Here is a 27700-nt window from a genome sequence, read left to right on the forward strand (position 1 = left end):
AATTACTTGTCAATAGTAACAAATAATTTATCCGAAAGGATGGTGCAGAGTAGTAAAAGGGTTACTATTTCAATCATTTACTTTTTTTTTTTAAGGTTAATTAATGTTTACTTTTTTGTTTGATGACTTAAGCTGATGCAAAGCCTTGCATGAATAACATCATCATTCCGAACTGCCGACATTGGACCAGCACTACGAGCTCAAGGAATGGAGATGTGGAGTGCTCAAATAGATGCCGCTGCACTCTGTAGAAAGTGAGAGGTACTGTACGCCTCGTATGAGTAAGATATGTGGCCTGATCGAAGCAGCTCGGCTAACATCTCAGCTGGAATGTTGAACGGCACCTGGAGAAGGGACAAAGCAAATGCGAGTAGCACCATCGTGGCGGAGATATCGCATGGTGCACACGGCCGGTGGAGGCTTCGAGTGGTGCAACGGAAGTCCCATATGTGACAAACGATTCGGCCGTCTGAATTAGGGGCTCAGTGACGATCCTGAAAAGATCCCTCGGAACAAAACTCTGAGACCAACACAACTTCACAACTCAGCCCATGAATCACAATCATTGACCGAAACGAAGGTGGATACTTCGATTCCTGGGAGGTCTCCGTTCCACCTTGTGAAAGCTGAATTTTTGAGAAACGATCAATGACACACACACTTTGGTTGCTGGATGCTTTAATGATGTAATAATTCACAGCGGACAGCAGCTTGGCTAAATTGCGTACTATATCGTGAACATTATGAAATGCAGACAAAGCATGGATACTATCGCTTCACCACCTGTCATTCTTCTTTTAATCCAGTTTTTCCCTTTTGTTATAACTGATGTCTTCCCTGAGCCTCAATTTCTTAACAAAAATAAAATAAAATACTGTGTAGCCTCCCTTGTTAACTAACTGCATAGTAAGTTGCTGGTCTTGACCTACCCTCTTTACAGAGATCTGACAGTATTGGGTGCAATTTTTAGTTTTTATTTCTTCCAGGTTGACAAGTCGGGAAGACATGGTACAACATATCAAGTCCAGAAATTAAGCTGTTAAAATCCAAGTTGTGTTTTTAAGGGTGACATTCCCCTGCGTAATTAGTGGATGTTGCACAATTGTAAGCCTGATGTTTTTCTTAGATGTCAAATTGTCTGCTATGAGGGCTGAGCAGGTGAGTCTTTAAGTTGGCACTACGAGGAAATGCATTTTGCTTTCGATTAGAAAACACGAGTGACATATCTCATTTATTGGCTCTTTTGACAATTGCATGAAAAATACTTTGTACAAAGAACCTCAAGGAAGATCATTTGAAATGAGAGTATCAAGGTATTTGATATGTTGGTGATGCTTGAGGTCACGACGAGCTTTGGCTTTTTATTTTTGAAATATTTTGAAATTGAAAATATTATATTATATTGAAAATATTCAATATTTTGAAAAGCAATAAAGCATCAGCTTTCCTCCAAAATTAAGTGGTAAGGAAAATGAACGAATTGGTAACAGGAGTAAAATTCCACCTTTAACGATTCCGTCCTTCGGAACACATTTATTGTTGCAGTGTTTATTTATTTGTGGCTTCTAAATCTTCACTCTTTCAACTTTACAAATAACATTTTAATCAGGCTTCAACCTTTCCTTTGTTCTCAAAGGGCCAGAGTAACAGATTATTTCTGACAGAAAAAGATTACAATAGTATTCTGAGAACATTTTACACGTGAAAAGTGTATCTTAAAAAAACTGCTGATTCATTGGCATGTGTGTGGAGGGTCATTCCAACACGACATGAACATTTGTTTAAACCTAAGATTGTAAATAACTTCCATGGGCTGCGTACTTTATATGCTTGATATTTTCATTGACCAGACATTAGATTAATATTTGCTGTTCCACCCTCTTTGTTGTCGCACTTGGCACCATCATTATTTCCGGCATGTATGCATTGAAGCTGGAATATTGTGATTATGGGTATCGATTGCTAAAACTCTAAAGACAAATTCCCTCAGCAATAATTGATATCTCCCCCAATAGTTACCTCCGCCACCAAATGTGGATGGAGGTTGTGTTTTCACCCCTGTCTTTGTCTGTCTATCTGTTTGTGAGCAAGATGTATCAAAAAGTTGTGGACGTATTAAGATGAAATTTGGTGGGCAGGTTGGGTGTGTGACAAGGAGGAATTGATTAGATTTTGGTGAAGATCTGGAATTTTATTTTAGTGATTCTTCACTATTGTGAGATAGGGCCAAAAACTATATACCCTCGGACCCCGTTATTCGAATGGTGAGGCAAATCCTGAGAATGTCAACGATAATCCGCGAATGTTGATGAAAATCCCGCAAATGTATGCCGCGGCATTGTTTCAATGTCCCTGAAAAACTGTGAATTCGTGGAACAAGGCCGCAGGTAGGAAAAAAAACCCCGCGATTTTGCTGAATACGGCTGCGAATAGAAAAAAACCCCGCCAATTTGCGGGACGCTTTTCCGCGAATAGAGAAACAAGTCGCATTTTGTCACCTGCGAATACGCGGAACCCACGAATAGTGGGGTCCGACAGTATAGCAGGATATCTCAAAAAGTGTGGATAGATTTGGGCGAAACTTGATGGACAGTTTGGATGTGTGACACGGACTAATCAATTCGATTTTGGTGAATATCTGGATCCGGATCCCGATACAATATTTTTTTAATTTCAAAAATGATTCTTCACAATTGAGAGATGGGGCCAAACGATATATAGCATGATATTTCAAAACATTGTGTACAAGTTATGAGAAAACTAGGTGGTTGAGTTGGTTAAGTGACTAGAACAAGCCGATTGGGGTTTGGTTCAGGTCTGAATGCAGATCCGGCCTATCATTGGGATACAAAACGTAAACTGTTCAGCCTGGCAGAGGTATGTGCTCTACCGAGTGTCGTTCTAGTTCAAATTAAAATTGAAATGCAAGAGCATTTGTAATACACTTTGTAATACATATTTATGGTATCAGTGCTGATGTTCTCAAATCCTGTTCTCGCTTGTCGTATGTCTGTGATTCTCAGGCTGACCTTTGTTCGATTAGCTCCCACCCGCTTGGAAGACTGCTACCTCACTCCAATACACAAGAAGGATGCAAAATCAGATATTCTCAACTACCGACCGATTAAAAGCAGTCATGGAATCCATCAATGAGCTGATATGGGGGTTTTTTTTGTCTTCCCTTTCTCAAAGGGCCTGATCTCTGACGAACAATTTGGACTTGCTTTTAGATATGCTGGGCTTCTCTATTTCATCAATGGATCTGAAAAGTCTTGAATCTGAAAAAGGGCAGGTCTGTTCTCTGGACTATCACTGGGCATTCAATCCAGTGAGGCATTCTTCACCGCCTTCCGTGATTTCTGCCTGTGGAATTTGAGGCCACCTTTTCTGGCTTGGTTTTTCTCCAATCATGTGGTTAACATGTTTTGTTTTTTTTAATAGAATCAGATCATCTCCCAGTAGAGGCTGGATTGCCCCTTTAGGCAGTCTTGAGCCCAATTGTATTTCCACAATCAACCACTGGAAGCAGTTCAGTCTCTCGAACTCTGGGCCTCACCAGCAATACTGACCTCTCCTGGGCAGACCACATGTCGATACAGGCTTCCAAAGCCAGCCGCAGAATGGGAGGCCAACATCATCCGAGGTCCTTGCTTGGTAAATTGGAATTTATCGCAACCTGCAAGTTGTCATTAGCTCAATCTAATGATTAGACTGCTCTCCCCCTATTGGCTGGTTCGCCCACGTCACCCCTGTCACTGGGTTGCTGTCGACTCGAAAGCTCTCGACATCATTGGCATCTGGCACAAAGAAACAATCTAATTGCTTGCTGCTTTCTCATCACGAACAGGTGGATGGCCTCATTTTATTTATTTAATCTGTTCCTCAGGTCTTCATGCCCTTGCTCTCTCATTCCTCTATCCCTCCTTACAGGTCCTTTCAGATTGCACATGTTCTTCCAGCATTCCACTTCCTGTTAAACCAACCACCAAAATCCAGGCTCACTATTCACCTTTTCTCATCTGTTACTCTTTCCTCTCCTCCCCTCCCACTCGTAGAACGTCTTTTGCAGTCTGTTCAATCCCATTCTATCCTTCGAAGTTTCAAGTTGGTAGTACCCTACCACCTGTGGTCATCTTTCACCCCTACCCATGATCTTTTATATCTTCATTAACCCCCTTACCTCTCCTAATCTCTTTTCAGGTTGCTATGCTTCCTTCCCTCTTCTCTATCTTATTACTTGCACATGTTTTACCATGACTGCTAATACGTTACCTTCTAACGAACCCGTCACTGAGTTCTTCTATGAGCTCGGTCTTTGTTGACAATTTTTAAAAAATCGTTGTCAGTATCTCAGGCTAACCTCCGCTCTAGCAGGGAAAATGGCCTTTAAAATGCATGTTGTTGTTGTTGTTGTTGTGTGTTGTCAGTATCCCAGGAGCCATTTTAATGGGGAAATACAAATCAGTTCCTGGACATCCATGCACCACCAATAATGGTTGCGCATGATAGGACTTGCTGATGAGAGGTTAATTTATTTGTTTTTTAGCCTACTTGGTTCACAAGCTGATTGCCTGGAAGAATAATATTTTTAAAGCAATAATTGAGGATTTATTATGTGATTGCACAATATTAGAACTTCCACCAGGTTAATTAAACCATGGTACTCAGTATATGCAGTTGTGGTATATCTTGTCCAGTTACTTGCTTGGTTTGCTTTGCAAGTGTGGTCGTTTCACCTTTATCATGTTCACATTTTCATATGGACTTTCCATGACGATATCCACTTGTTGTTTCAATTTGCTCTGTATGGAAGAGGCATTGATCGTCTGGTCAATTAGCTGCCATTGAGACACAGGGCCAGTTTTTACAAACAAAGTAAACTGGAATCCCCTTCCTCCCCCTCTACCCCCGCCACCCTGGTTAAACAACTTTTTCCCCCATCTACCTTTGGTTTCAGTGCATCTTTTGGTACTTTTTTCTCCTTCAGATTCAGTTGATTATAAATAGGTGTTTCTGTGATCACCAATGACTGTGGAAAGAAAGAAAGAGAGAGAGAGAGAGAGAGACAGATATGTGTGTGTATGTATATATATATATATATAAAATTCAGATATTCTCAGCAAGAAATTATTGAAGATGTACAATGGCAAAATTGTACGCAAATTGCTTACCTCGTAGAGATCTGTACTTTTTGGGGCGTCGCTGGGTTGCTTGCACGTCGTGTGAGGTGAACCGATCTCTTGCGTTGCAGCACGCTTCATTTTCTGCAATCATAAAGCATGGATGGCTTGAAATGAAGCTTTCCTTCATGAACAGATAAATGCATTGCTCATTTAATAAAGTAGCTTAATAGAGTGCCAATAGTATAATATAGTTAAATTATTGAATGGCATGAGTGAGGGCCATTTTGGGTTTTGCTTTAGTGTTCCCATCTGAGCACATGGTTCATGACACTGGTATCCCACTTTCAAAATCAATATACTGGCACTTCTCCCTATACGAACTAGATGCGTTCCACGAAAGTAGTGCGTATCGTGAAAAATACTTTCGAATGGACATGGTGTTATTAATCGAAGATGTGTTTCTGTGTGGTTGATGTTTGGATCTCTTACGCAACCACACGTAACCTAACTAAATACAAAAGATGCAATCACTCTCTGCAGACCTGGACAAAATCACAGACTGGGCAAACAAATGGAACATGTCTTTCAATCCTAATAAATCTCACACTCTTACGATGTCTCTCCGAAAAGACCGACTGGAAAACCCTCCCATCCACTTTCTGAATAATCCTCTCCAAGAAGTTCTGTCACTCAAGCTTTTGGGTCTCACTATTTGCCATGATCTTTCCTGGGAAAATCACATTTCAAATCTGGCCTCCAAAGCCAGTCGCCGACTGGGCATCCTCCGTCGTGCGAAGTCCTTCCTTGGCACACCTGAGCTCCTCACCACATACAAGGCTTTCATCCGCAGCTCTATGGAATACTGCTCTCCCCTCTGGTCTGGTGCTCCTGCCTCACACCTAGCTCGTCTTCACGCTGTTGAAACCAAAACGTTCAGAATCATTGGAATCTCCCGCGATGAAGCTAACTCCAAGGGCCTTTCACTCACTCACCGCAGGCAGGTTGGTGGTCTTTCCGTCTTCTACCGACTCCTCTCTGGCCTTGCCCCCCCCAGCTCTGTCTGGGCTCTGTCCCCCAATTATTCCTACAGGTCGCACAAGATCTGCCTGCAACCCTCTTATGGTTAAACTGCCAAAATCAAGACTTTCTGCTCACCTTCACTCCTTCATTCCTCTTTTCTCCCGCCTCTGGAACAAACTCCCTCACTCTCTTCAATCCCACTCCACCCTCCAGGTCTTTAAAACAGCTGTTCACCACCATCTCTTATCCTCCCCCATCCAAAACCTTGATCTTTTCTACCCCCGCTAATTTCGGTCCCCTTGTGTTTTATACCTCTCCCCCACCCCCCTTCCCACGCCTCCTGTCCCCAAGCCCTCTCCCTCCCACACTTCTCCCTGCTCTCAAATGTTGTGGTTTGTGTGCTGCCCCTTCTCTCCCCATCTTGTCTTCCGCTCCCTCTTTTTGTGTGTTTTGTTTGTCTGGTTGATTTGTTTGTGAAATAAATGTTAGCTCTTTCACGAGCCTCGATTCAGTATCCCAAAAAAAAAAAAAAAAAAAAAACTCGGCAAATCATTACAGAAATCATTAAATATATAATGAAATAAATACCCACTATAAATGCATCAAATGGAAGAAAAATAAATGAGTACAGTACTTCACTATACGTATGTGCTGCGACCGTGAAAACAGCAGGGGAAGCTTATGTGCTGCATGGAAGGTCATTATTCCATTGCTCGTGCCTCACCGCTGAAATAACCCCTATCCCCACACCCCCCCCCCCCCCCCAATCACATCTCCAGGTCTCGACAAAATGTATTCGCCAATAAAATAGGACCAGATTTGACCAGATCAGTAGACATCGACATCAAACAAACAGACAGACAGACAGAATAACAAAGTCGACCGACCAATATACTTGAAAAATCTTCGATTTTGCAAGTAACAAGCACCTGGTATCTAAACCTGGGTTCTCCTCATCATGAGCCATGTGTTTAGATGGGAACACTAACCATAAAAAAGTCACAATAGGTACTGTTAATTGTGGCAAAAATAAATAAAGGCAGCTACAATCTGGATTACAATACAAGAGAAACAAAAACTACCAAATGTAGAACAGGTGTCCGAGAAAAGACAATTTAACATGTGCATCTTTGTTTTAAACAATTAAAGTGGAAGCAACAAATATAAATTGAGCCAATGGAGTGTCCGGGTCATCCCTACGTAAGTGTACCAACTTCATCATATAAACATGCGACTGCACGGTGAACTCGACCTGAGTGTAGGTCTACATTTCTAGGGGTCAACCAACCGCTGCTGCATGTTTTGTCTCGAGGTAAATTGACAACCCAATTTTCCCATGCGTCAAAAGGAAATTGTAAAGCAAGAAGACCGAGTCCAACTCTGATGGCAATTTTTACTAACTTGCATCATAATTTTTGTTCCATAATTTGTTCCATAATTTTTGTTCGCCATGTCGGTTTTTTTTGTTTTTTTTAAAACATCGTCTCAAGCTTTTAGATTTTGCAAATGCCACAAGTGATCAAAAGCTACTGCAGAATCGGCTTTCTGCATCGTCAGTCACTCCTTATTATTTCGTATGCAGCCTGTGGCTGCCGGTTGCATCATTACTGGGAGCGTGGCTGTGCCACTGATGCAGTACCCCGTGTTTCAAGCAAGCTGGTACTCATTTTGCCGACCTCGGAAGAATGACAGGCTTAGTCAACCCACCTGGTGTTATTTACCGGCATGATGGGGGCTCAAACTCCAGACCCTAACATCTTCATACGTCCATCTTAACTGCTAAGCCAACACCAGGCTTAGTCATTCTTTGAAAAAAATCAGACCTACACACGGTCTACCAAGCCTTTGTCCTTAGCTCAATAGAGTACTGTTCTCACCTATTCGCTTATGCCCCAGCACCACATCTCATGTGTGGTATGCATGTTTCTCTCTCATTCTCATTCTGTTGCATCTAAAGTTCCCAACATTATTGGCATCTCTGGCAATGGGGCTGAAGTCAATTTTCCCTTTTGACAAACCACTCATTACTTTCTCTGCGATTGTACAAGCAAGATAGATTTACTCATTGACAGTGAGTTGAGCAGAAACCACACACATACCACACCACAAATATGAATATAAATATACAGTGCATTCAGAAAGTATTCAGACCCCTTCACTCCTTATTATTTATATGTCAATGTGATACTGAAATATCATATTGACATAAGTATTCATACCCTTTGCTATGACACTTGAAATTTATCTCAGGTGCCTCCCATTTTTCTTGATCATCTTTGAGATGTTTCTACACCTTGATTGGAGTCGACCTGTGGTAAATTCAATTGATTGGACATGATTTGGAAAGGCACACACCTGTCTATATAAGGTCTCACAGCTGGCAATGCATATCAGAGCAAAAACCAAGCCATGAGGTCGAAGGAACTGCCTGCAGAGCTCAGAGACAGGTTGTGTCGAGGCACAGATCTGGGGAAGCCTACAAAAAAAATTCTGCTGCATTGAAGGTTCCCAAGAGCACAGTGGCCTCCATAATTCTTAAATGGAAGAGGTTTGGAACAACCATGACTTCCTAGAGCTGGCCGCCCGGCCAAACTGAGCAATAGGGGGAGAAGGGCCTTGGTAAGCGAGGTGACCAAGAACCCGATGGTCACTCTGGCTGAGCTCCAGAGATCCTGTGTAGAGATGGGAGAAACTTACAGACGGACAACCATCACTGCAACACTCCTCCGATCTGGGTTTTATGGCAGAGTGGCCAGACGGAAGCCAAACAGTTCAATCTTGGTTTCATCAGACCACAGAATTTTGTTTCTCACAGTCTGAGAGTCCTTCAGGTGCTTTTTTGCAAACTCCAAGCAGGCTTTCATGTGTCTTTCACTGAGGAGAGGCTTCCGTCTGGCCACTCTGCCATAAAGCCCAGATCGGTGGAGTGTTGCAGTGATGGTTGTCCTTCTGGATGTTTCTCCCATCTCCACATAGGATCTCTGGAGCTCAGCCAGAGTGACCATCGGGTTCTTGGTCACCTCCCTGATCAAGGTAATTCTTGCCTGGTTGCTCAGTTTGGTCGGATGGTCAGCTCCAGGAAGAGTCTGGGTCGTTCCATATTCTTTCCATTTCCTAATAATGGAGCTCACTGTGCTCTTGGGAACTTTCAACACTCTAAAAATTGTTTTATACCCTTCCCCAGATCTTTGTCTCCTCACATTTACATCTCGGAGTTCTACGGACAGTACTTCAGACTTCATGGTAGAGTTTCTGCTCTGACATGCATTATCAACTGTGGGACCTGATATAGAAAGGTCTTTTGCTTTATAAACCATGTCCAATCAATTGAATTTGCCACATGTGGACTCCAGTAAAGTTGTAGAAACATCTCAAGGATGATCAAAGGAAATTGGATGCACCTGAGCTCAATTTCGAATAATAAGAAAGAAGAAGAACCACCTTTAGAAGCCATTTTTTCCTGCAGAGCGGGGGTTGGCCTTTTTTTGGCACCGTGGTCCCCTTTTTGAAGCAATGTTTTATGGCCGGATGCCCTTCCTGCTGCCAACCCTGTTGGTCGCCTCTTGCAACACGCAGGGATTTACCAGTGAACTGGTACTGAATTGAATACTTATTGTCGTAGCAAAATGGTTGAATACTTATTGACTCGACACATTTCAGCTTTTCATTTTTAATTAATATGTAAAAATCTCAAAAAAAATAAATCATTTCGACATTATGGGTTATTATGTGTAGATCAGTGACAAAAAAAAATCTCAATTTAATCCATTTTTAATTCAGGCTGTAACACAACAAAATGTGAAAAACTCAAGGGGTGTGAATACTTTCTGAAGGCACTGGACATCTTGGCTGTACTGCCAGCTTCTCTGGTAATGATGTGCTCTGACTTTAAGCATTTCAGCAGCTGCTGATTTGAAAATTTGAAGTTGAAGAAAGTGAAGAAGACTTGAAGACAAGTCCTAGCCATAAGTGTTTCTTTAACCAAGCATGCGTTCATCTCACCTTGTATCCCCAGATGATGATCACAGTTGTCATGACGCTATAGATGCCCAGTACAATGATGAGCACAAGTTTTATAAATACACCCGCATTTGTATGCTGTGGATATGGGTATCTGGCTGGTGAGAGAAAAATGCAGGAAGCTCAGACATTGTCTTTAAACTCCAGATAAGTACATAAAAGGGGAGTATTAGACACGAAAGCAGCTTTTAGATACTTACTTGTAACCTGTAACTTGGTCCATTTGCTTTCTCCAATAACGTCTTTTTCATTGTTAATTCTACAAATGTAGTATCCAACATCGTCTTCCAGGAAGTCCTCGATGACCAGAGAACAGTTGTTTTTTTCGCTGCCGATCCACACGTGACGTTTGTCGATTGTTTCTTTTGCACCTGATCTCTGGCAGACAGAAGCAAAGGGAAATCTTGTAGCTTTAATATGGCATTTATTTAACCAAATTTGGAGCAAATGATGGAAATTTGCTTGCAATATTATAACCAGGTGATAAACAAAATGTCATATTTATTATCGATTCAAACTTAGCGGAATTTTAAGTCCTCCTCCACTAACTCCCCTGCCAGAGTGTGCTCAAAACATGTCTTCCCTTCTATCCACTTACTCCTATATCCCCTCCTGCATTACTGTCCGTCAGTCCCTCTCCTTCTGTGTCCATCTCTCTCCCTTTGCATCCGTCCGTCCACCCCACTCCCTCTCCTCCCATGTCCATCCTTCTCATGTCGCACATGGGATTTTGGGAAGGTGGTTGAAATGATCAAAACGTCATGAGGAATGGAAGATGTTATTGATTCTGGATCTACACGAATTACATTTTCCCTTTACTTAAGCTTCTTTTATTTATTAACCAATTCCCACTCTCTTATACATGACGTTACACTTACCTTTGTATAACTTGGCATCCAGCACATCCATAAGACCTGAATGCAATAGCAATGGCAACTAGAAGGGCACTCGGTAGAGCGCATACCTCCACCAGGCTGAACAGTTTGTTTTGTATCCCACTGATCGAGCGCCAGACCTGAACCAAAATCTTACCGGCTTGTTCTTGTCCCCTCAAGTTTCGTCAACTTGTCAACTCATCCCTCAAGTTTCGTCCAGATCCGTCCACAACTTTTTAAAATATCATGTTATTTATCGCTTTTCGCCCGATCTCTCAATGGTGAAGAATCACTTAAAAAATTAAATAATGCTCATATCCGAATCCATATTCAGATCTTCACCAAAATTGAATCGATTCTTCCTTGTCAGACACCCAACCTGTCCACCAAGTCTCGTCCAAATCTGTCCACAATATTTTGAGATATCCTGCTGTGTATCGTTTTTGGCCCTATCTCCCAATGGTGAAGAATCACTTAGAAATTAAATAATTATCGTATCCGAATCCATATTCAGATCTTCACCAAAATCAAATCGATTCGTCCTTCTTACACACCCAACCTGTCCACCAGGTTTAGACCAAATCTGTCCACAACCTTTTGAGATTTCCTGCTATATATCGTTCTTGGCCCTATCCTCCCAATAGTGAAGAATCACTTTAACATTAAATAATTATCGTATCCGAATCCATATTCAGATCTTCACCAAAATCGAATCGAATCATCATTCTCAGATACCCAACCGGTCCACCAAGTTTTGTCCAAATCCATCAACAACTTTTTGAGATATCCTGCTATGTATCGTTTTTGGCCCGATCTCCCAATGGTGAAGAATCACTTTAAAATTAAATAATTATCGTATCCGAATCCATATTCAGATCTTCACCAAAATCGAATAGAATCATCCTTCTCAGATACCCAACCGGTCCACCAAGTTTTGTCCAAATCCATCAACAACTTTTTGAGATATCCTGCTATGTATCGTTTTTGTCCCGATCTCCCAATGGTGAAGAATCACTTTAAAACTTCTAGTTTCCGGATCCGAATCGGATCTTCACCAAAATCTAATCATTTCGTCCTCGTCACATACGCTACATCCCTGCCAAATTTCCTCCGAATCCGTCCACAACATTTTGAGATATTTTGTTCACAGACAAACATACAGACAGACAGGGGTGACAACATAACCTCCATCCACCTGTGGTGGCGCAGGTAACAAGTCTTCACGCTCACCATAGTTAATGGCTATTTAGGGAGGGCATAGCGAAAAGAAATGAGGGAAAGTTCTCACCTCTACAACAACTTCTTCTGCTCCTTCCTCCATCTGGCTAAAATACCAGGTTACTTTACCCATCTCCTGGAACCTGAGACTGTTGTTGACGTTACTGATGGAAAAGCCACAAGGTATTGTGACAGACTCGCCGATGTATACCTGAATTATCGAGTAGTCTGGATGAAATGTCACGGCCGATGTTATTGCCGCTGCAAAAAGAACACCAAAGAAGTCGGAGCGTTAATATTGCGTTATTGTTGTAACACCTTTTATGACATAACGCTGATCCTTGTCCTGGAAATACATGGTTCTTGCAAATATTAACATGTTTTATAGGGAGGGGGGTTTGAAAACATTTCAAATGTACAAATTTTTATTTCTAACACCAGTTGTATAATTGAAGGACGGAAAAGAAAAAGTTAAACTTCCTTAAATTTGGCGCGACACACATTCGTGTCCTTTTTATACCTAAAATTTTCAATAAACAATGGTAAAGCTATAAAAGAGAAACACGTCTCGATTAGCAATATGCACAATGGCAAATGGGAGAATTTAAAACAAACTGATACGGAGTGCAGGCAATAATTCGTCGGTCATAACTGTGTGTGTGTGTGTGTGTGTGTGTGTGTGTGTGTGTGTGTGTGTGTGTGTGTGTGTGTGTGTGTGTGTGTGTGTGTGACATCACAATGACTGCATGCCATTGTACACGCTGTTCATTGCTCCCTGCCACAAAAAGCCTCATGACCCACTCACCACAACCTCACCTCGACTACCCATGTGTACCTCATCATTACCTCTTTAATCACCTCACCCACGCCCATCACAGGCCCCGCCGGCCTGGGTGCATGAGAAGTATGTGCAGGGGCAGCAACTCGACAAACTTCAAAACAAACGAACGCTTGGCTGGCCTCTGACGTCCTTTGGATAGTGAATCGTTCTGTCAGTCCCCATGAACGGTTACGAGCCCTCAGTGTTCGTCCCGTACCTGTAACGTGCCACAGGCAGAGCCCCATGTTAATCACGGAGAGCTCCTTGCCGTGCCATGGCTTTGAGACCAAATGAGGAAAATTCGATGAGGGCCTGGTGTATGCGGGGCTGGATGGAGGTGCGCCAATCAGCAGCCATATTTCCACCAAGAGCTCGCTTTGATCCAGTTGTTGGCCCTGCCCCCAAGTCATTATAAAAGAGCCGCCCGGAGCGACTGAGCGGGCTGGTTTTGGCTTTGGCTCTGTGCGCTGGTTCTGGCTTTGGTCTTGTGGTACTGTAGCTCTGGTTCGGATTCATCACTTGTGGAAGGACACTCAAGAGGTGGTTCTCGCGTTAGCGGGGCAAGCTGGGGTCGGGCATTGGGACGGACGGAGCGACCAGTCCGTAGGGCCGAAGCCATGCCACACTGCATATATCATTTAGTTGTCACCCAGTAGGCTATTATCTCACATTTTCTGTTCTCAGCTTTCATTGTGTAGATATCGTTCTTGCTGAACTCGAGAGCTCAACGAAGAGGCTGTACGCCACCAACTGTTCTTTTCAGAATAACAGCCCAACTCATTTAGAGCAATCATGGACTGATAACACACCTTTACACTTTCTCTTGTGCACCTCCATGCATATACGCACCACAACTGCACATTGCCAAGACGCACTGTAGGCACCCAGTATTTTTCCTTTTTACCCCTCCTTTAGCGTTTGGGTCACGGCAGCACGTCTGCTCTGCCCGGTAAGAAAAGAGGCCATTTAACCCTCACACTATCTTTCTTTCTGTTCTTATCTTACCCTCCATGAATGTCTGATGGATACCTTGTGCTGTACATAACTGGTAGGTAATGCATCGGTTAAGTCTGCTTCTCGTGCATTTTATTTGCTTTGTAAATATTTCTGGCAACCATCATTACTTGTGACTTCCCTTTGCTGTACATATTGCGGATCTGTACAAACCCATTGTTCCCTTTGCATGCACCTTTCCCCCCTTGAACATTAAAACCCTTAAGTTCCCTCTCTCCCCCCTCCCCTTTTTTTTTTTTGCATGATCCCACATTCCACATCACCACTTGTAAATAATTATAAATAATTATAAATATCTTGTTGACGTTCCTTTCCATCTGTCCGCGTTCGTCTTTTCCTCCATTGATACAGCAATATTCGCACATTAGGTTAGTCTGGGAGATTATAATTTCCCAACTGATTGGCTTGTTAGTCCGATTATGCACCCTGTGGTTTAATGCTCGGCCGCATTAGATTGGTGCATATCGAGGGCGTGTGCCCGGCCACAATCCCATGTGACTTCCAGTTAAACAGTAATAGATGGCAGACACTGGAACATGTGGTTAACTGTTGGGCGCTCGCAACCTGCTGCGGAACGAATTTATTCGTGTGGTAGCCTTAAGCCTGGTAAGTCCGAGGATACCCCCTCTTTGTAGACCCAACACCCGTGGCAATAACAATATGTATATACTGCATATGTGCACATGTATATATGCATATGTATATATATGTGTTTGTATATATAACTCCCGCCCGAAACGCGGGAAATAACTCCCAGAAAATAACGGAAACTAAATCTAATCTAAACTAAACTAATCTAAACCAATCTAATCTAAACCAATCTAATCTAAACTAAACTAATCTAAAAACTAATCTAAACTAATAACTAACTAAACCTGAATAACGGGCGGGAAATAACTCCCGCCCGAACCACGGCGATAGTGGACACGCCGAGCGAAGCGAGCCGCGATTCGGGCCGTTAACAGGTACTATACCCGATTCTAAGCGGTTCCTAATCGTGCCACGCTTACCCAGTTGAGAAATCACTAGGACGATCGGATTAAGAGGAAACCAGGAAGAACAGGTAATTTATTAACACTTTGTACAATTAGAAGAGGAAAAGAAAGAAAGAATGTACAATGAAGAGGAAGAAGCAGATACACAGGGCAGCCTTAATAACAGTCTTAATTTATTCCCTGGACACAGGCCCCTAAGGAATTCCCCTAAGGGGAAGGCCGACGTTTGAGATCCGCAACAATTGGTGTCAGGAGTGCGATTTGGAACCTGGGACTAAATTTTTTAGACCAAATTTTGGACACCAATTGTGCATATTGGCCGCAACAATTGGTGTCAGGAGTGGGATTTGGACCCGAAGTGCGCCTAACGCACTCGAAATTACGAGCGGCCGAAATTGTATTAACACCTAAATTTTAAATCGTGCCATGGATAGCCAAGGCGGTCGGATGCCGGTGGGGGAAAATGAGGGAGTAGAAGAAGGGTTAGAATCAACCCAGGACCCCAGGGAAGAATTGGAGCAATTGGAAATGGAAGAGAAAATTGAGGAGCGTGCAGCAGTAGGGGTTGCAGGCGAACAAAATGGCGGCGGCTCGCACATGGCGACGAGGGCCGCGCCCGCTGCGCAAATGGAGGGGATGGATGTGCAGGCCCTCATTGCGCAGCTACAGGCAGCCATACAAATGGAGATAGAAAAGAACAGCGAGCGATTGGGAAACCAAATTGGGGGATTGAGAAATGATGTGGGAAACCAAATTGGGGGATTGAGAAATGATGTGGGAAACCAAATTGGGGGATTGAGAAATGATGTGGGAAACCAAATTGGGGGATTGAGTAAGGAGATGGGAGAAATGAGGGCCGATAGTAAGCAATTGGGAAATCAAATTGGGGGATTAGAAAGCAAATTGAGGGCCCAATTGGAGGACGTGGGTGGCCACATAAAAAAAACATGGGAAAGACATTGACCGCAGGTTGAGCGGGAAAGGCACAGTGGTACGCGACGAGGTAGCGTGACTTGAGAAGCGCGGGGAAAGCGAGGTTGAGCAAAGCGCAGTTACGTGGACTGGTATAGAAATCGCGACACGGGGTATAGAGAGGCCGACGACCGCCGAATTGGAAAATTTTATTTTATGTGCGCCAGCGGTCGTCGAGCTGAATAAGGAAAAATAAATTATAGTGGAAATCGGGGTGAAGGAGACGGCAGACTTAGAAAAGCAATGGCGGGAGGAAAAGATGAAATTTGCACAAAGACCGTGTTCGCATCATGATGCCGTACTTGTTAACCCCGATGGAAGTTTGCAGTTGGTGCAGGAGAGAAGAATCCCAAAGGCGAGTCGGGCTGTATATGGCGCGAAAGTGTTTGGAGCGAAAGGATTTTTTGCGCGCTTGGGATCCCGGCGTCACCCGGGCGCTTGTGTAAGGTCCGTGGTGCACTGTGTGAGAGTGAATGGCGCGCGTGTGAGAAAGAAGTGTGCGCCAGAGCGCGAGTGTGAAACAGAGTGTGAAAGTGAGAGTGAGTGCACAACAGAGTGTATGTGTGCAGAGTGCGACACGGAGTGTGAGTTGGTTGTGGAGAGTGTGCGAGGATGCACACCAGAGCGTGTTGGAGAGAGTGTGCGAGGATGCACACCGGAGATGGATGGAGAGCGTGTGCGGGGATGCACACCGGAGCGGGTGATTGGGTATGTGCAAGAGTGCATGCCCGTGAGTGTTATGGAGTACGTAACGGAGGAGTGTGCGCGAGGGTGTGTGATGACACAGAGTGTGAGCGGTGTGAGTGAGTGCGCCTGGGTGGTATGCACGAGCGAGTGCGGTGACGCAATGTATGGGATGTATGGGAAGCGCTGGAGCGCCGGGTCCTGTGAGTGTAGAAAGGGTCGCGAGGTGTGGATGTGAGAATGCGATCCAAGCATCGACGCAGACCGGGGCAGCGTTTAGGGCGACGTACAGCCGACGTGAGCTCTCGGTGCACGGGGTGCGTTGTGTGCTGCGGGAGACGGCGGGGATCGTTGCCGCGGCGCTCTTGCAAGGAGCGCCGTGCACGATTCGTGCCGGGCCCCGCCCTGTATGGTCAGTGCCGCGCCTTCGCGGGCAAGGCGATCGGCACGATTCCGGGGGAGGTCAGCGAGGTCGGAACTTCGCCCCTTGGCGGGCGCGGTGCTCCGACCGGGGGAGGTTGAGTCATCGGGCCGGAGACCGAAAGGCTCTGCGCTGTGATGGCGCCTGGAACCTCGGTCCGAGTATGCCTCCTCCCCAGAATCGAAAATGCCGGACGGACCCAACCTACAGGAGACTGACCATCCGCATACATTGCTCGGTTTTTAGAAGCCGAGCTGTAAAAATGTATGACCGCACGAGAGGCTTGAGTATAATGGACAGTAGCAGTAGTGATGGCGAATGGTAGCTTTACCATTCACCTCACTATTTTTTTGGGCACATGAGCAGTGCCCAACAGTAGACTGTTCTACACAATAAGATGTATGGGGTTTGGCAGTGTAAACTAGCCAGGGCGGGCTAGGATAATTGATAGGGATCTAGTAAATGACAATAGGGACAAGATGTAAGTAGAGACATTGTACAAGTAGTGGGGACGTAGTCAGATTAGGTAGATGATAATGACGAGGGATGTGCTTAGTGTAAAGGGAAGATGGGGAAAGCACAAGTATTAGGGGAAATAGCTAGTCAGATGATGCTGTATGTGTGAGTATGAGGATGCGCTTTAGGCGCAAATGAGGCATTGTGAATGGGAATCTTGGTGGTGATGGTGAGGAAATGAGGCAATGGTCGAGAATGATGTGTGTGTGTGTGTGTGTGTGTGTGTGTGTGTGTGTGTGTGTGTGTGTGTGTGTGTGAAAGTGTATGAGTAGAGTATTGTGGGCAAGTGTAAGTGTATTGAGTGAATGATTTTCATGGGGTGCAAGGGAGAATACTGAGTGGTGTGGAATAAATGATGTGGAGTAAATGGGGTGTGGAATGAGTGGTGTGGAGTGCATGGTGCGAAGGAGTGGATGGGAGAAGATGGACCCCTTCACGAGTACCCGGGGAGGGTAGTTTAAAGTTAGGTAGAGGGAGTAGGTAAATTTGTTGGATAGTGACATCTGTGGTGCGTGTAGTAGCAAAGTATTGCTTAGAGGGGTGCATAAGTCTGGAATGGCTGGGCGTGTGAGCCTGTTGGTAAGTATGGTTAAATGAGCACTCCGCCACTGGTAGTCTGTCGGCCAGGTGAGGCCGCAGGTAGGCTCTGGGAGCCAGGTAGAGTTCAGTTGTGTAGAGTTCAGTGGGGCCCGAGGATCCTAAGAGAGGACCCGGGTAGCCCAATGCCAGAGAGGGCATTAGTGGGGTGAGAGAGCCAGGAGGGCCTTCCCCAAGTTAGGGTAGTCGCAGGAGCTAGGCAAGCTCGGGTGGCGACTTCAGTGGCAGAGGTGCGCAGGTAGGTAGACCTGCTGGTAGAGCCACACGACCCAGCCCCGAAATTGTGCGAGGGCACAGAGAGAAAATTGGGGGAGTGAGACCCCAAATTGGAAGAGCACCACAGGATGGTCAATGGGAATTGGTTTTTAGAACCACATAGTTTAAAGATGCCAAGTGGCAGGGCATGACCCCGGGTAGTTTAAAGAGTTAATGTCAATTAGAAGGATAGTTAGGAGAAAATCTCTTCGCACCATCCACGTCCACTCACCAAGGTGATAGGACTCCACACCAGGTTTTGCAATGTTTGGAATGTAAGACGCATCTTGACGTGGGTGAGACATTGTATTGATTCCATCCCTTCCTTCCCTAAGGGGAAGCTTGTTCCTCTCTCCTCATAACTGAGGTGGGGGCCTCGCGCAAGGGCTTATATTGCCACGCCCAGCGAACCCTCTCGAATCTCTAGCCACACCCTGTCAGGCGATGTCACTCGAGCCCTCATTGGCTGGTGAAGGCTTACCGGCTCCGCCTTGATGGCTGCTTGACGTGGCCGCACCTCCATCCTTGCGCTCCGCCCCCTTTTCGGGCCTTACCTCGTGGCCTTTGGGCTGGCTTGAGCGGAAGCCCAACAAGTTCGCGAAGGCTGCTGGCAGCCTTAAGGGCGAGGGCGAAGTACAGACTGGCTAGCGCTTAATGGCGTCGCTTGGAGGGAGGCTGCAAAATGGACAGATGGGCCTACTCTTATTTGTTCTACACAACGCAGATGCAACTATTGGGAATGGCCTTATCCTAAACACATACTATGAAATAACTAACGTCCTAAGGTGACCTACGTGTTGCTTGTGGCCTAACTATGGGGTGCAACCTTTAGCCTTTAATGATGTTACCTGTGTGGGTTCTCAAAACCGCAACACTATATATATTGCATTCAGAAAGTATTCAGACCCCTTCACTTTTTTCACATTTTGTTATGTTGCAGCCTTATGCTGAAATCGTTTAAATTCATTTTTTCCCTCATCAATCTACACTCAATACCCCATAATGATAAAGAGAAAACAGGATTTTAGAAAGTTTTGCAAATTTATTAAAAAGAAAAATCTGAAATATCACATTTACATAAGTATTCAGACCCTTCGCTATGACACTTGAAATTTAGCACAGGTGCCTCCCATTTCTCTTGATCATCTTTGAGATGTTTCTACACCTTGATTGGAGTCCACCTGTGGTAAATTCAATTGATTGGACATGATTTGGAAAGGCACACACCTGTCTATATAAGGTCTCACAGCTGACAATGCATATCAGAGCAAAAACCAAGCCATGAGGTCGAAGGAACTGCCTGCAGAGCTCAGAGACAGGATTGTGTCGAGGCACAGATCTGGAGAAGCCTACAAAAAAGTTTCTGCTGCATTGAAGGTTCCCAAGAGCACAGTGGCCTCCATAATTCTTAAATGGAAGAAGTTTGGAACAACCAGGACTCTTCCTAGAGCTGGCCGCCCGGCCAAACTGAGCAATCGGGGGAGAAGGGCCTTGGTAGTCGAGGTGACCAAGAACCCGATGGTCACTCTGAGCTCCAGAGATCTTGTGTGGAGATGGGAGAAACTTCCAGAAGGCCAACCATCACTGCAACACTCCACCGATCTGGGCTTTATGGCAGAGTGGCCAGATGGAAGCCAAACAGTTCAATCTTGGTTTCATCAGACCACAGAATCTTATTTCTCACAGTCTGAGAGTCCTTTAGGTGCTTTTTTGCAAACTCCAAGCGGGCTTTCATGTGTCTTTCACTGAGGAGAGGCTTCTGTCTGGCCACTCTGCCATAAAGCCCCGGTCGGTGGAGTGTTGCAGTGATGGTTGTCCTTCTGGAAGTTTCTCCCATCTCCACACAGGATCTCTGGAGCTCAGCCAGAGTGACCATCGGGTTCTTGGTCACCTCTCTTACCAAGGCCCTTCTCCCCCGATTGCTCAGTTTGGCCGGGCGGCCAGCCCTCGGAAGAGTCCTGGTTGTTCCAAACTTCTTCCATTTAAGAATTATGGAGGCCACTGTGCTCTTGGGAACCTTCAATGCAGCAGAATTTTTTTTGTAGGCTTCCCCACATCTGTGCCTTGACACAATCCTGTCTGAGCTCTGCAGGCAGTTCCTTCGACCTCAGGGCTTGGTTTTTTTTTTTGGTTTTTTTTTGTCTACAAGATCGAGGCTCGTGAAAGAGCTAACATTAATCACACAAAAAGTCAAACCGACACATAAAACACAAAAATAAGGGGTGCGTTAGACAAGTTGGGGAGAGAGGGGGAAGGACACAAACACAACATTTGAGAGCAGGGACATCGGGAGAAATGTGGGAGGGGGAGGGCTTGGGGGGAGGTGGGAGAGGTATAAAACACATGAACACTGCAAGCACTTCCAGGAAAGAAGTTGGAATTTCAAAAAAAGTGTATCTGGGGTGAATTAGCGGGGGTAGAAGAGATCAAAGTTTTGGATGGGGGAAGATAAGAGATGGTGGTGAACAGCTGTTTTAAAGACCTGGAGGGAGGAGTGGGATTGAAGGGAGTGGGGGAGTTTGTTCCAGAGGTGGGAGAAAAGGGGAATGAAAGAGTGAAGGTGAGCAGAGAGCCAAGATTTTGGCAGTTTAACCATAAGAGGGTTGCAGGCAGATCTTGTGCGACCTGAAGGAATATTGGGGGGACAGAGCACAGAGAGAGCTGGGGGAGCAAGGCCAGAGAGGAGTCGGTAGAAGACAGAAGGACCACCAACCTGCCTGCGGTGAGAGAGAGAAAGGCCCTCGGAGTTAGCTTAATCGCAGGAGATTCCAATGATTCTGAAAGCTTTGGTTTCAACAGCGTGAAGCCGAGCTAGGTGTGAGGCAGGAGCACCAGCCCAGAGGGGGGAACAGTATTCCATTGAGCTGCGGATGAAAGCCTTGTATGTGGTGAGGAGCTCAGGTGTGCCAAGGAAGGACTTCGCACGACGGAGGATGCCCAGTCGGCGACTGGCTTTGGAGGCCAGCTTGGAAATGTGGTTTTCCCAAGAAAGATCATGGCAGATAGTGAGACCCAAAAGCTTGAGCGACAGAACTTCATGGAGAGGATTGTTGAGAAAGTAGATTGGAGGGTTTTCCAGTCGGTCTTTTCGGAGAGACATTGTAAGAGTGTGAGATTTGTCAGGATTGAAAGACATGTTCCACTTGTTTGACCAGTCTGTGATTTTGTCCAGGTCTGCAGAGAGTGAGGAGGCTGCAGACTGCCGATCTGAGGGATGAGGAATGGAGTGGCAGAGAGTGGAGTCATCAGCAAAGCGATGGAGAGGATTTTCCAGAGAGTCGGAGAGATCATTGATGAAGACCAGAAATAGCACAGGGCCCAGAACACTACCTTGGGGAACTCCAGCCAGAACAGGAAGGGGAGATGAGAGAAATCCATTCAGGGCCACACGTTGCCTACGACCAGAGAGGAAGTCCGCAAGCCATGAGTGGAGATTTCCATGGATACTATAGGAGAGTTTTTGCTCTGATATGCATTGTCTGTAGCCTGGTGTTGGCTTAGCAGTTAGGGTGCCGGCTTGGGATCCTAGGATCCTGCGTTCGAATCCCGGTCGATCGCTGAATTAATGCCAGGGGGGTTGACTGAGCCTGTCATCCTTTCGAGGTCGACAAATTGAGTACCAGCTTGCTGGTAATTCCCTGTGTGTCGCAAGAGGCGACTAACAGGGTTGGCGGCAGGAAGGGCATCCGGCCATAAAACATTGCTTCAAAAAGGGGACCACGGTGCCCAAACAAAGGCCAACCCCCGCCCTGCGGGGAAAAATGGCCTCTAAAGGTGTTTTTTAAAATATGCATTTTCAGTTGTGAGACCTTATATAGACAGGTGTGTGCCTTTCCAAATCATGTCCAATCAATTGAATTTACCACAGGTGGACTCCAATGGAGGTGTAGAAACATCGCAAAGATGATCAAGAGAAATGGGAGGCACCTGAGCTAAATTTCAAGTGTCACAACAAAGGGTATGAATACTTATGTAAATGTGATATTTCAGTTTTTTCTTTTTAATAAATTTGCAAAACTTTCTAAAATCCTGTTTTCTCTTTGTCATTTTGGGGCATTGAGTGTAGATTGATGAGGGAAAAAAATGAATTTAAACGATTTCAGCATAAGGCTGCAACATAACAAAATGTGAAAACAAGTGAAGGGGTCTGAATACACTGCACGCGCGCACACACACACACACACACACACACACACACACACACACACACACACACACACACACACACACACACACACACACCTGGTGTTCTGCCTGGAGGCCGGTTCAGTTATACCAAAGCAGTTTTTTGGCAAGGGTCAGATTGTGCTGCATTGGCTTCCCTAGAAGCCCAATACTGGGTGGTTTGCCATTGCCTTCCTCACAGTAATGGGGCAGGAATCTGTTCATGGTGCCAACGATAGCTTGCCAACTATTTGCGAAGAGGACACTGTGGAATCTTTAACGTCCACCAACGATTGCTGGCAGACAGGTTTCGCGTTTAACGTCAATCTGAGGGACAGCACATGTCTTGTTGAAACACCGGGATGACAGTTTCCAGCTGGTTCGGGATTCAAACCCAGGCTAGACAGCTTAGAGGCGAGTGTGGGTAGCACTTTGTCATCATTGAGCCCCTTCGTACAATAGTGGAATACAAATAATCCAAGTTCTATCATGGCTGTAATTTTATTTTTTGTGATCAACAATTCTGTGAATCAGATCAAAACGTTAAAAGTGAAGATATTACACTTGATGAAATGAAAATATAGATGATAGATCGCAGATAAGTAACATTTTTTGTCTTACTAATATATGCTCATGTCATTGAAGGAATAAAAAATAAAAGTTGCTGAGTTGCTAAGACTGTGACGATTATCCAATTTGTATAAAATCACGGCCTCACTTCACTTATCCATCGCTCTTCAATTTCCCATCACGAGACAAACAAGAAATACTTTACCCAAACAGCAACACCAGAGCAGACCATGCCACCGACATCCCTCGGTAGCCATTGCTGAGTGCCAGCACCCACGGAAGTTTGGCAACCCAGCAGTATCTCCGTTACAATGCGCCGTTACGGTTGCGATCATGAGTTTGTTCTGCTTTTTGCTTCGAGAATAATTTATTCATACAATTCGTAGAAATCTTGCATTTGTTGTCCGACGACCCGTTTCAAGGCATTGTCGTTTTCTTTTCCTCCTCGTGTGTTATATATACCGGATTTGGGAACTGCTCCACATCTATTTGTTGTTCGCCGACTTTCCCTTTGACCTTTTGCACTTTTTGAATGACCTGCAATTTGTGATGCATCTTGTCGTTGTGATATTTGGAATATTTCATGTTTTCTGGTGTGCTTAACATATTAATACTGGTGTTGGCTTAACGGTTAAGGTTAATATTAAGCTAACTTCATTACGTGTTAACTTCATTAAATGGTTAGGATTGGTTCATTGTCATTGCATTGAGTGCATGTCTCTATCATATAGTCTTTCTTGCCACTGTCAAACTAACATACTCACATACTCTCAAAAGTCTCATAGTCTAAAAATCTCAAAATTGTCTCAGTCTCAAAATTGTCTGTCTCAACATTGTCTGTCTCAAAATCTCAAAATAGTCTCAAAATAGTCTCATAGTCTCAAAATCGTCTCAAAATCTCAAAACTGTCTGTCTCAAAATCTCGAAATAGTCTCATAGTCTCAAAATAGTCTCAAAATTGTCAGTCTCAAAATAGTCTCATAGTCTCAAAATCTCAAAATTGTCTCATAGTCTCAAAATCTCAAAATTGTATCAGTCTCAAAATCTCAAAATGGTCTCAATCGTCTCAAAATAGTCTCATAGTCTCAAAATCTCAAAATTGTCTGTCTCAAAATCTCAAAATTGTCTGTCTCAAAATCTCAAAATTGTCTGTCTCAAAATCTCAAAATTGTCTGTCTCAAAATCTCAAAATAGTCTCATAGTCTCAAAATCTCAAAATAGTCACATAATCTCAAAATAGTCTCATCGTCTCAAAATCTCAAAATTGTCTCATAGTCTCAAAATCTCAAAATTGTATCAGTCTCAAAATTGTCTCATAGTCTCAAAATCTCAAAATAGTCTCAGTCTCAAAATCTCAAAATACTCATAGTTTCAAAATCTCAAAATAGTCCCATCGTCTCAAAATCTCAAAAGTCTAATAGGTTCAAAATCTCAAAATAGTCTCAATCTATTATCAATTATCTCTCCGACTCTCTGGAAAATCCTCTCTATCTCTTTGCTGATGACTCCACTCTCTGCCGCTCCATTCCTCTTCCCTCAGATCGGCAGTCTGCAGCCTCCTCACTCTCTGAAGACCTGGACAAAATCACAGACTGGTCAAACAAGTGGAACATGTCTTTCAATCCTGACAAATCTCACACTCTTACTATGTCTCTCCGAAAAGATCGACTGGACAACCCTCCCATCTACTTTCTCAACAATCCTCTCCAAGAAGTTCTGTCGCTCAAGCTTTTGGGTCTCACTATCTGCCGTGATCTTTCTTGGGAAAACCACATTTCCAAGCTGGCCTGCAAAGCCAGTCGCCGACTGGGCATCCTCCGTCGTGCGAAGTCCTTCCTAGGCACACCTGAGCTCCTCACCACATACAAGGCTTTCATCCGCAGCTCAATGGAATACTGTTCTCCCCTATGGGCTGGTGCTCCTGCCTCACACCTAGCTCGGCTTCACGCTGTTGAAACCAAAGCTTTCAGAATCATTGGAATCTCCCGCGATGAAGCTATCTCTGAGGGCCTTTCACTCACTCACCGCAGGCAGGTAGGTGGTCTTTCTGTCTTCTACCGACTCCTCTCCGGCCTTGCTCCCCCAGCTCTCTCTGTGCTCTATCCCCCAAATATTCCTACAGGTCGCACAAGATCTGCCAGCAAGCCTCTGATGGTTAAACTGCCGAAATCTCGGCTCTCTGCTCACCTTCACTCCTTCATTCCTCTTTTCTCCCGCCTCTGGAACAAACTCCCACACTCCCTTCAATCCCACTCCTCCCTCCAGGTCTTTAAAACAACTGTTCACCACCATCTCTTATCTTCCCCCATCCAAAACCTTGATCTTTTCTACCCCCACTAATTCACCCCAGATCCACCTTGTTTGTAATTCCAACTTCTTTCCTGGTAGTCCTGGCAGTGTCCATATGTTTTATGCCTCTCCCACCCCCTTTCCCATGCCTCCCCCCCAAAGCCCTCTCCCTCCCACAGATCTCTCGATGCCTCCATGTCTCTCGGTTCCTGCTCTCAAATGTTGTGTTTGTGTCCTTCCCCCTCTCTCCCCATATTGTCTACCGCTCCCGATGTTAATTGTTTTATGTGTCGGTTTGTCGGTTTGTCTTTCTGTGTGATAAATGTTCGCTCTTTCACGAGCCTCGATCTTGTATACAAAAAAAAACAAAAAAAAAAACGTCTCAAAATCTCAAAAGTCGCAAAATCTCAAAATAGTCGCATAGTCTCAAAATCTCAAAATAGTCGCATAGTCTCAAAATCTCAAAATAGTCGCATAGTCTCAAAATCTCAAAATAGTCGCATAGTCTCAAAATCTCAAAAGTCTCAGTCTCAAAATCTCAAAAGAGCCAGTCTCAAAATCTCAAAATAGTCGCATCGTCTCAAAAGCTCAAAATATTCTCAAAATCTCAAAATAGTCCGTCTCAAAATCTCAAAATAGTCGCATAGTCTCAAAATCTCAAAAGTCTGTCTCAAAATCTCAAAATAGTCGCATCGTCTCAAAAGCTCAAAATATTCTCAAAATCACAAAATTGTATCGGTCTCAAAATCTCAAAAAGTATCATAGTCTCAAAATAGTCTCAGTCTCAAAATCTCAAAATTGTATCAGTCTCAAAATCTCAAAAAGTCTCATCGTCTCAAAATCTCAAAATATTCTCATAGTCTCAAAATCTCAAAATTGTCTGTCTCAAAATCTCAAAATAGTCTCATAGTCTCAAAATCTCAAAATAGTCTCATAGTCTCAAAATAGTCACATAATCTCAAAATAGTCTCATAATCTCAAAAGTCTCAGTCTCAAAATCTCAAAATTGTCAGTCTCAAAATCTCAAAATAGCCTCATAGTCTCAAAATCTCGAAATAGTCCCATAGTCTCAAAATAGTCTCATAGTCTCAAAATAGTCTCATAGTCTCAAAATAGTCTCATAGTCTCAAAATCTCAAAATAGTCTCATAGGTTCAAAATCTCAAAATAGTCTCAATCGTCTCAAAATCTCAAAATAGTCTCAAAATCTCAAAATAGTCTGTCTCAAAATCTCAAAATAGTCGCATAGTCTCAAAATCTCAGAATAGTCACATAGTCTCAAAATCTCAAAATAGTCGCATCGTCTCAAAATCTCAAAATAGCCTGTCTCAAAATCTCAAAATAGTCGTATAGTCTCAAAATCTCAAAATAGTCCGTCTCCAAATCTCAAAATAGTCTCAAATAGTCTCAGTCTCAAAATAATCTCATTCTCAAAATAGTCTTGTAATCTCAAAATAGTCTGCTCTCCCCTCTGGGCTGGTGCTCCTGCCTCACACCTAACCTGCATCACGTGGTTGAAACCAAAGCATTCAAAATTATTGGAATCTCCCACGATGAAGATGATTCTGAGGGCCTTTCTCTCTCTCACCGCAGGCAGGTTGGTGGTCTTTCTGTCTTCTACCGACTCCTCTCCGTCCTTGCTCCCCCAGCTCTCTCTGTGCTCTGTCACCCTAATATTCCTGCAGGACGCACAGGATCTGCCAGCAACCCTCTTATGGTTAAACTGCCAAAATCAAGACTCTCTGCTCACCTTCACTCCTTCATTCCTCTTTTCTCTTTCTGGAACAAACTCCCTCACTCTCTTCAATCCCTCTCCTCCCTCCAGGTTTTTAAAACAGCTGTTCACCACCATCTCTTATCTTCCCCCATCCAAAACCTTGATCTTTTCTATCCCCGTTAAAATACCCCAAATCCGCCTCTTTCTACCCCCAACCTCTTTCCTGAAATTCCTGGAAGTGTTGATTTGCTTTATACCGTGTACCCCTCCCCCCTTCCACAGATCTCCCGATGTCCCTGTTCTCTTCTGTTGTTGTGCTTGTGTGCTTCTCTCTCTCTCCCCCTCTTATCTCCCGTTCCCTACATTGCATGTTTTATGTGTCTGTGCATGTTTTCATGTTCAATGTGTTAGCTCTTACACGAGCCTCGATT

The 27700-nt window shown here is 44.3% G+C and overlaps 2 protein-coding genes across 3 annotated transcripts in view; one reads left to right on the forward strand and one right to left on the reverse strand.

Moving 5' to 3' along the window:
• Positions 1 to 27700, forward strand: part of METTL9 (methyltransferase 9, His-X-His N1(pi)-histidine) — a 67739-nt gene that overhangs the window by 35525 nt on the left and 4514 nt on the right. Inside the window, exon 6 of one of the 2 annotated variants that reach the window (XM_068127273.2) lies at positions 133 to 881. The exons of the other annotated variant lie outside the window; for it this stretch is intronic. Within the exon in view, the coding sequence (XP_067983374.1) occupies positions 133 to 251 (119 nt within the window). The 3' untranslated portion in view covers positions 252 to 881. Of the gene's footprint in view, positions 1 to 132; positions 882 to 27700 lie in introns of those variants that run through there. 2 annotated transcript variants of the gene reach the window in all.
• LOC137434362 (uncharacterized) lies at positions 662 to 23743 on the reverse strand. Its single transcript, XM_068127274.2, has 7 exons — positions 23470 to 23743; positions 12327 to 12517; positions 10364 to 10541; positions 10146 to 10261; positions 5172 to 5264; positions 4946 to 5029; positions 662 to 4802 (listed from the first exon to the last, which is right to left on the reverse strand). The coding sequence occupies exons 1-7, from the start codon at positions 23597 to 23599 to the stop codon at positions 4698 to 4700; spliced, it is 897 nt and encodes a 298-aa protein (XP_067983375.2). The 5' UTR covers positions 23600 to 23743; the 3' UTR covers positions 662 to 4697.

This window comes from Myxine glutinosa, chromosome 10 (genome assembly GCF_964187855.1).
Source record: "Myxine glutinosa chromosome 10, kmMyxGlut1.1, whole genome shotgun sequence".
Taxonomy (NCBI): Eukaryota; Metazoa; Chordata; class Myxini; order Myxiniformes; family Myxinidae; genus Myxine; species Myxine glutinosa.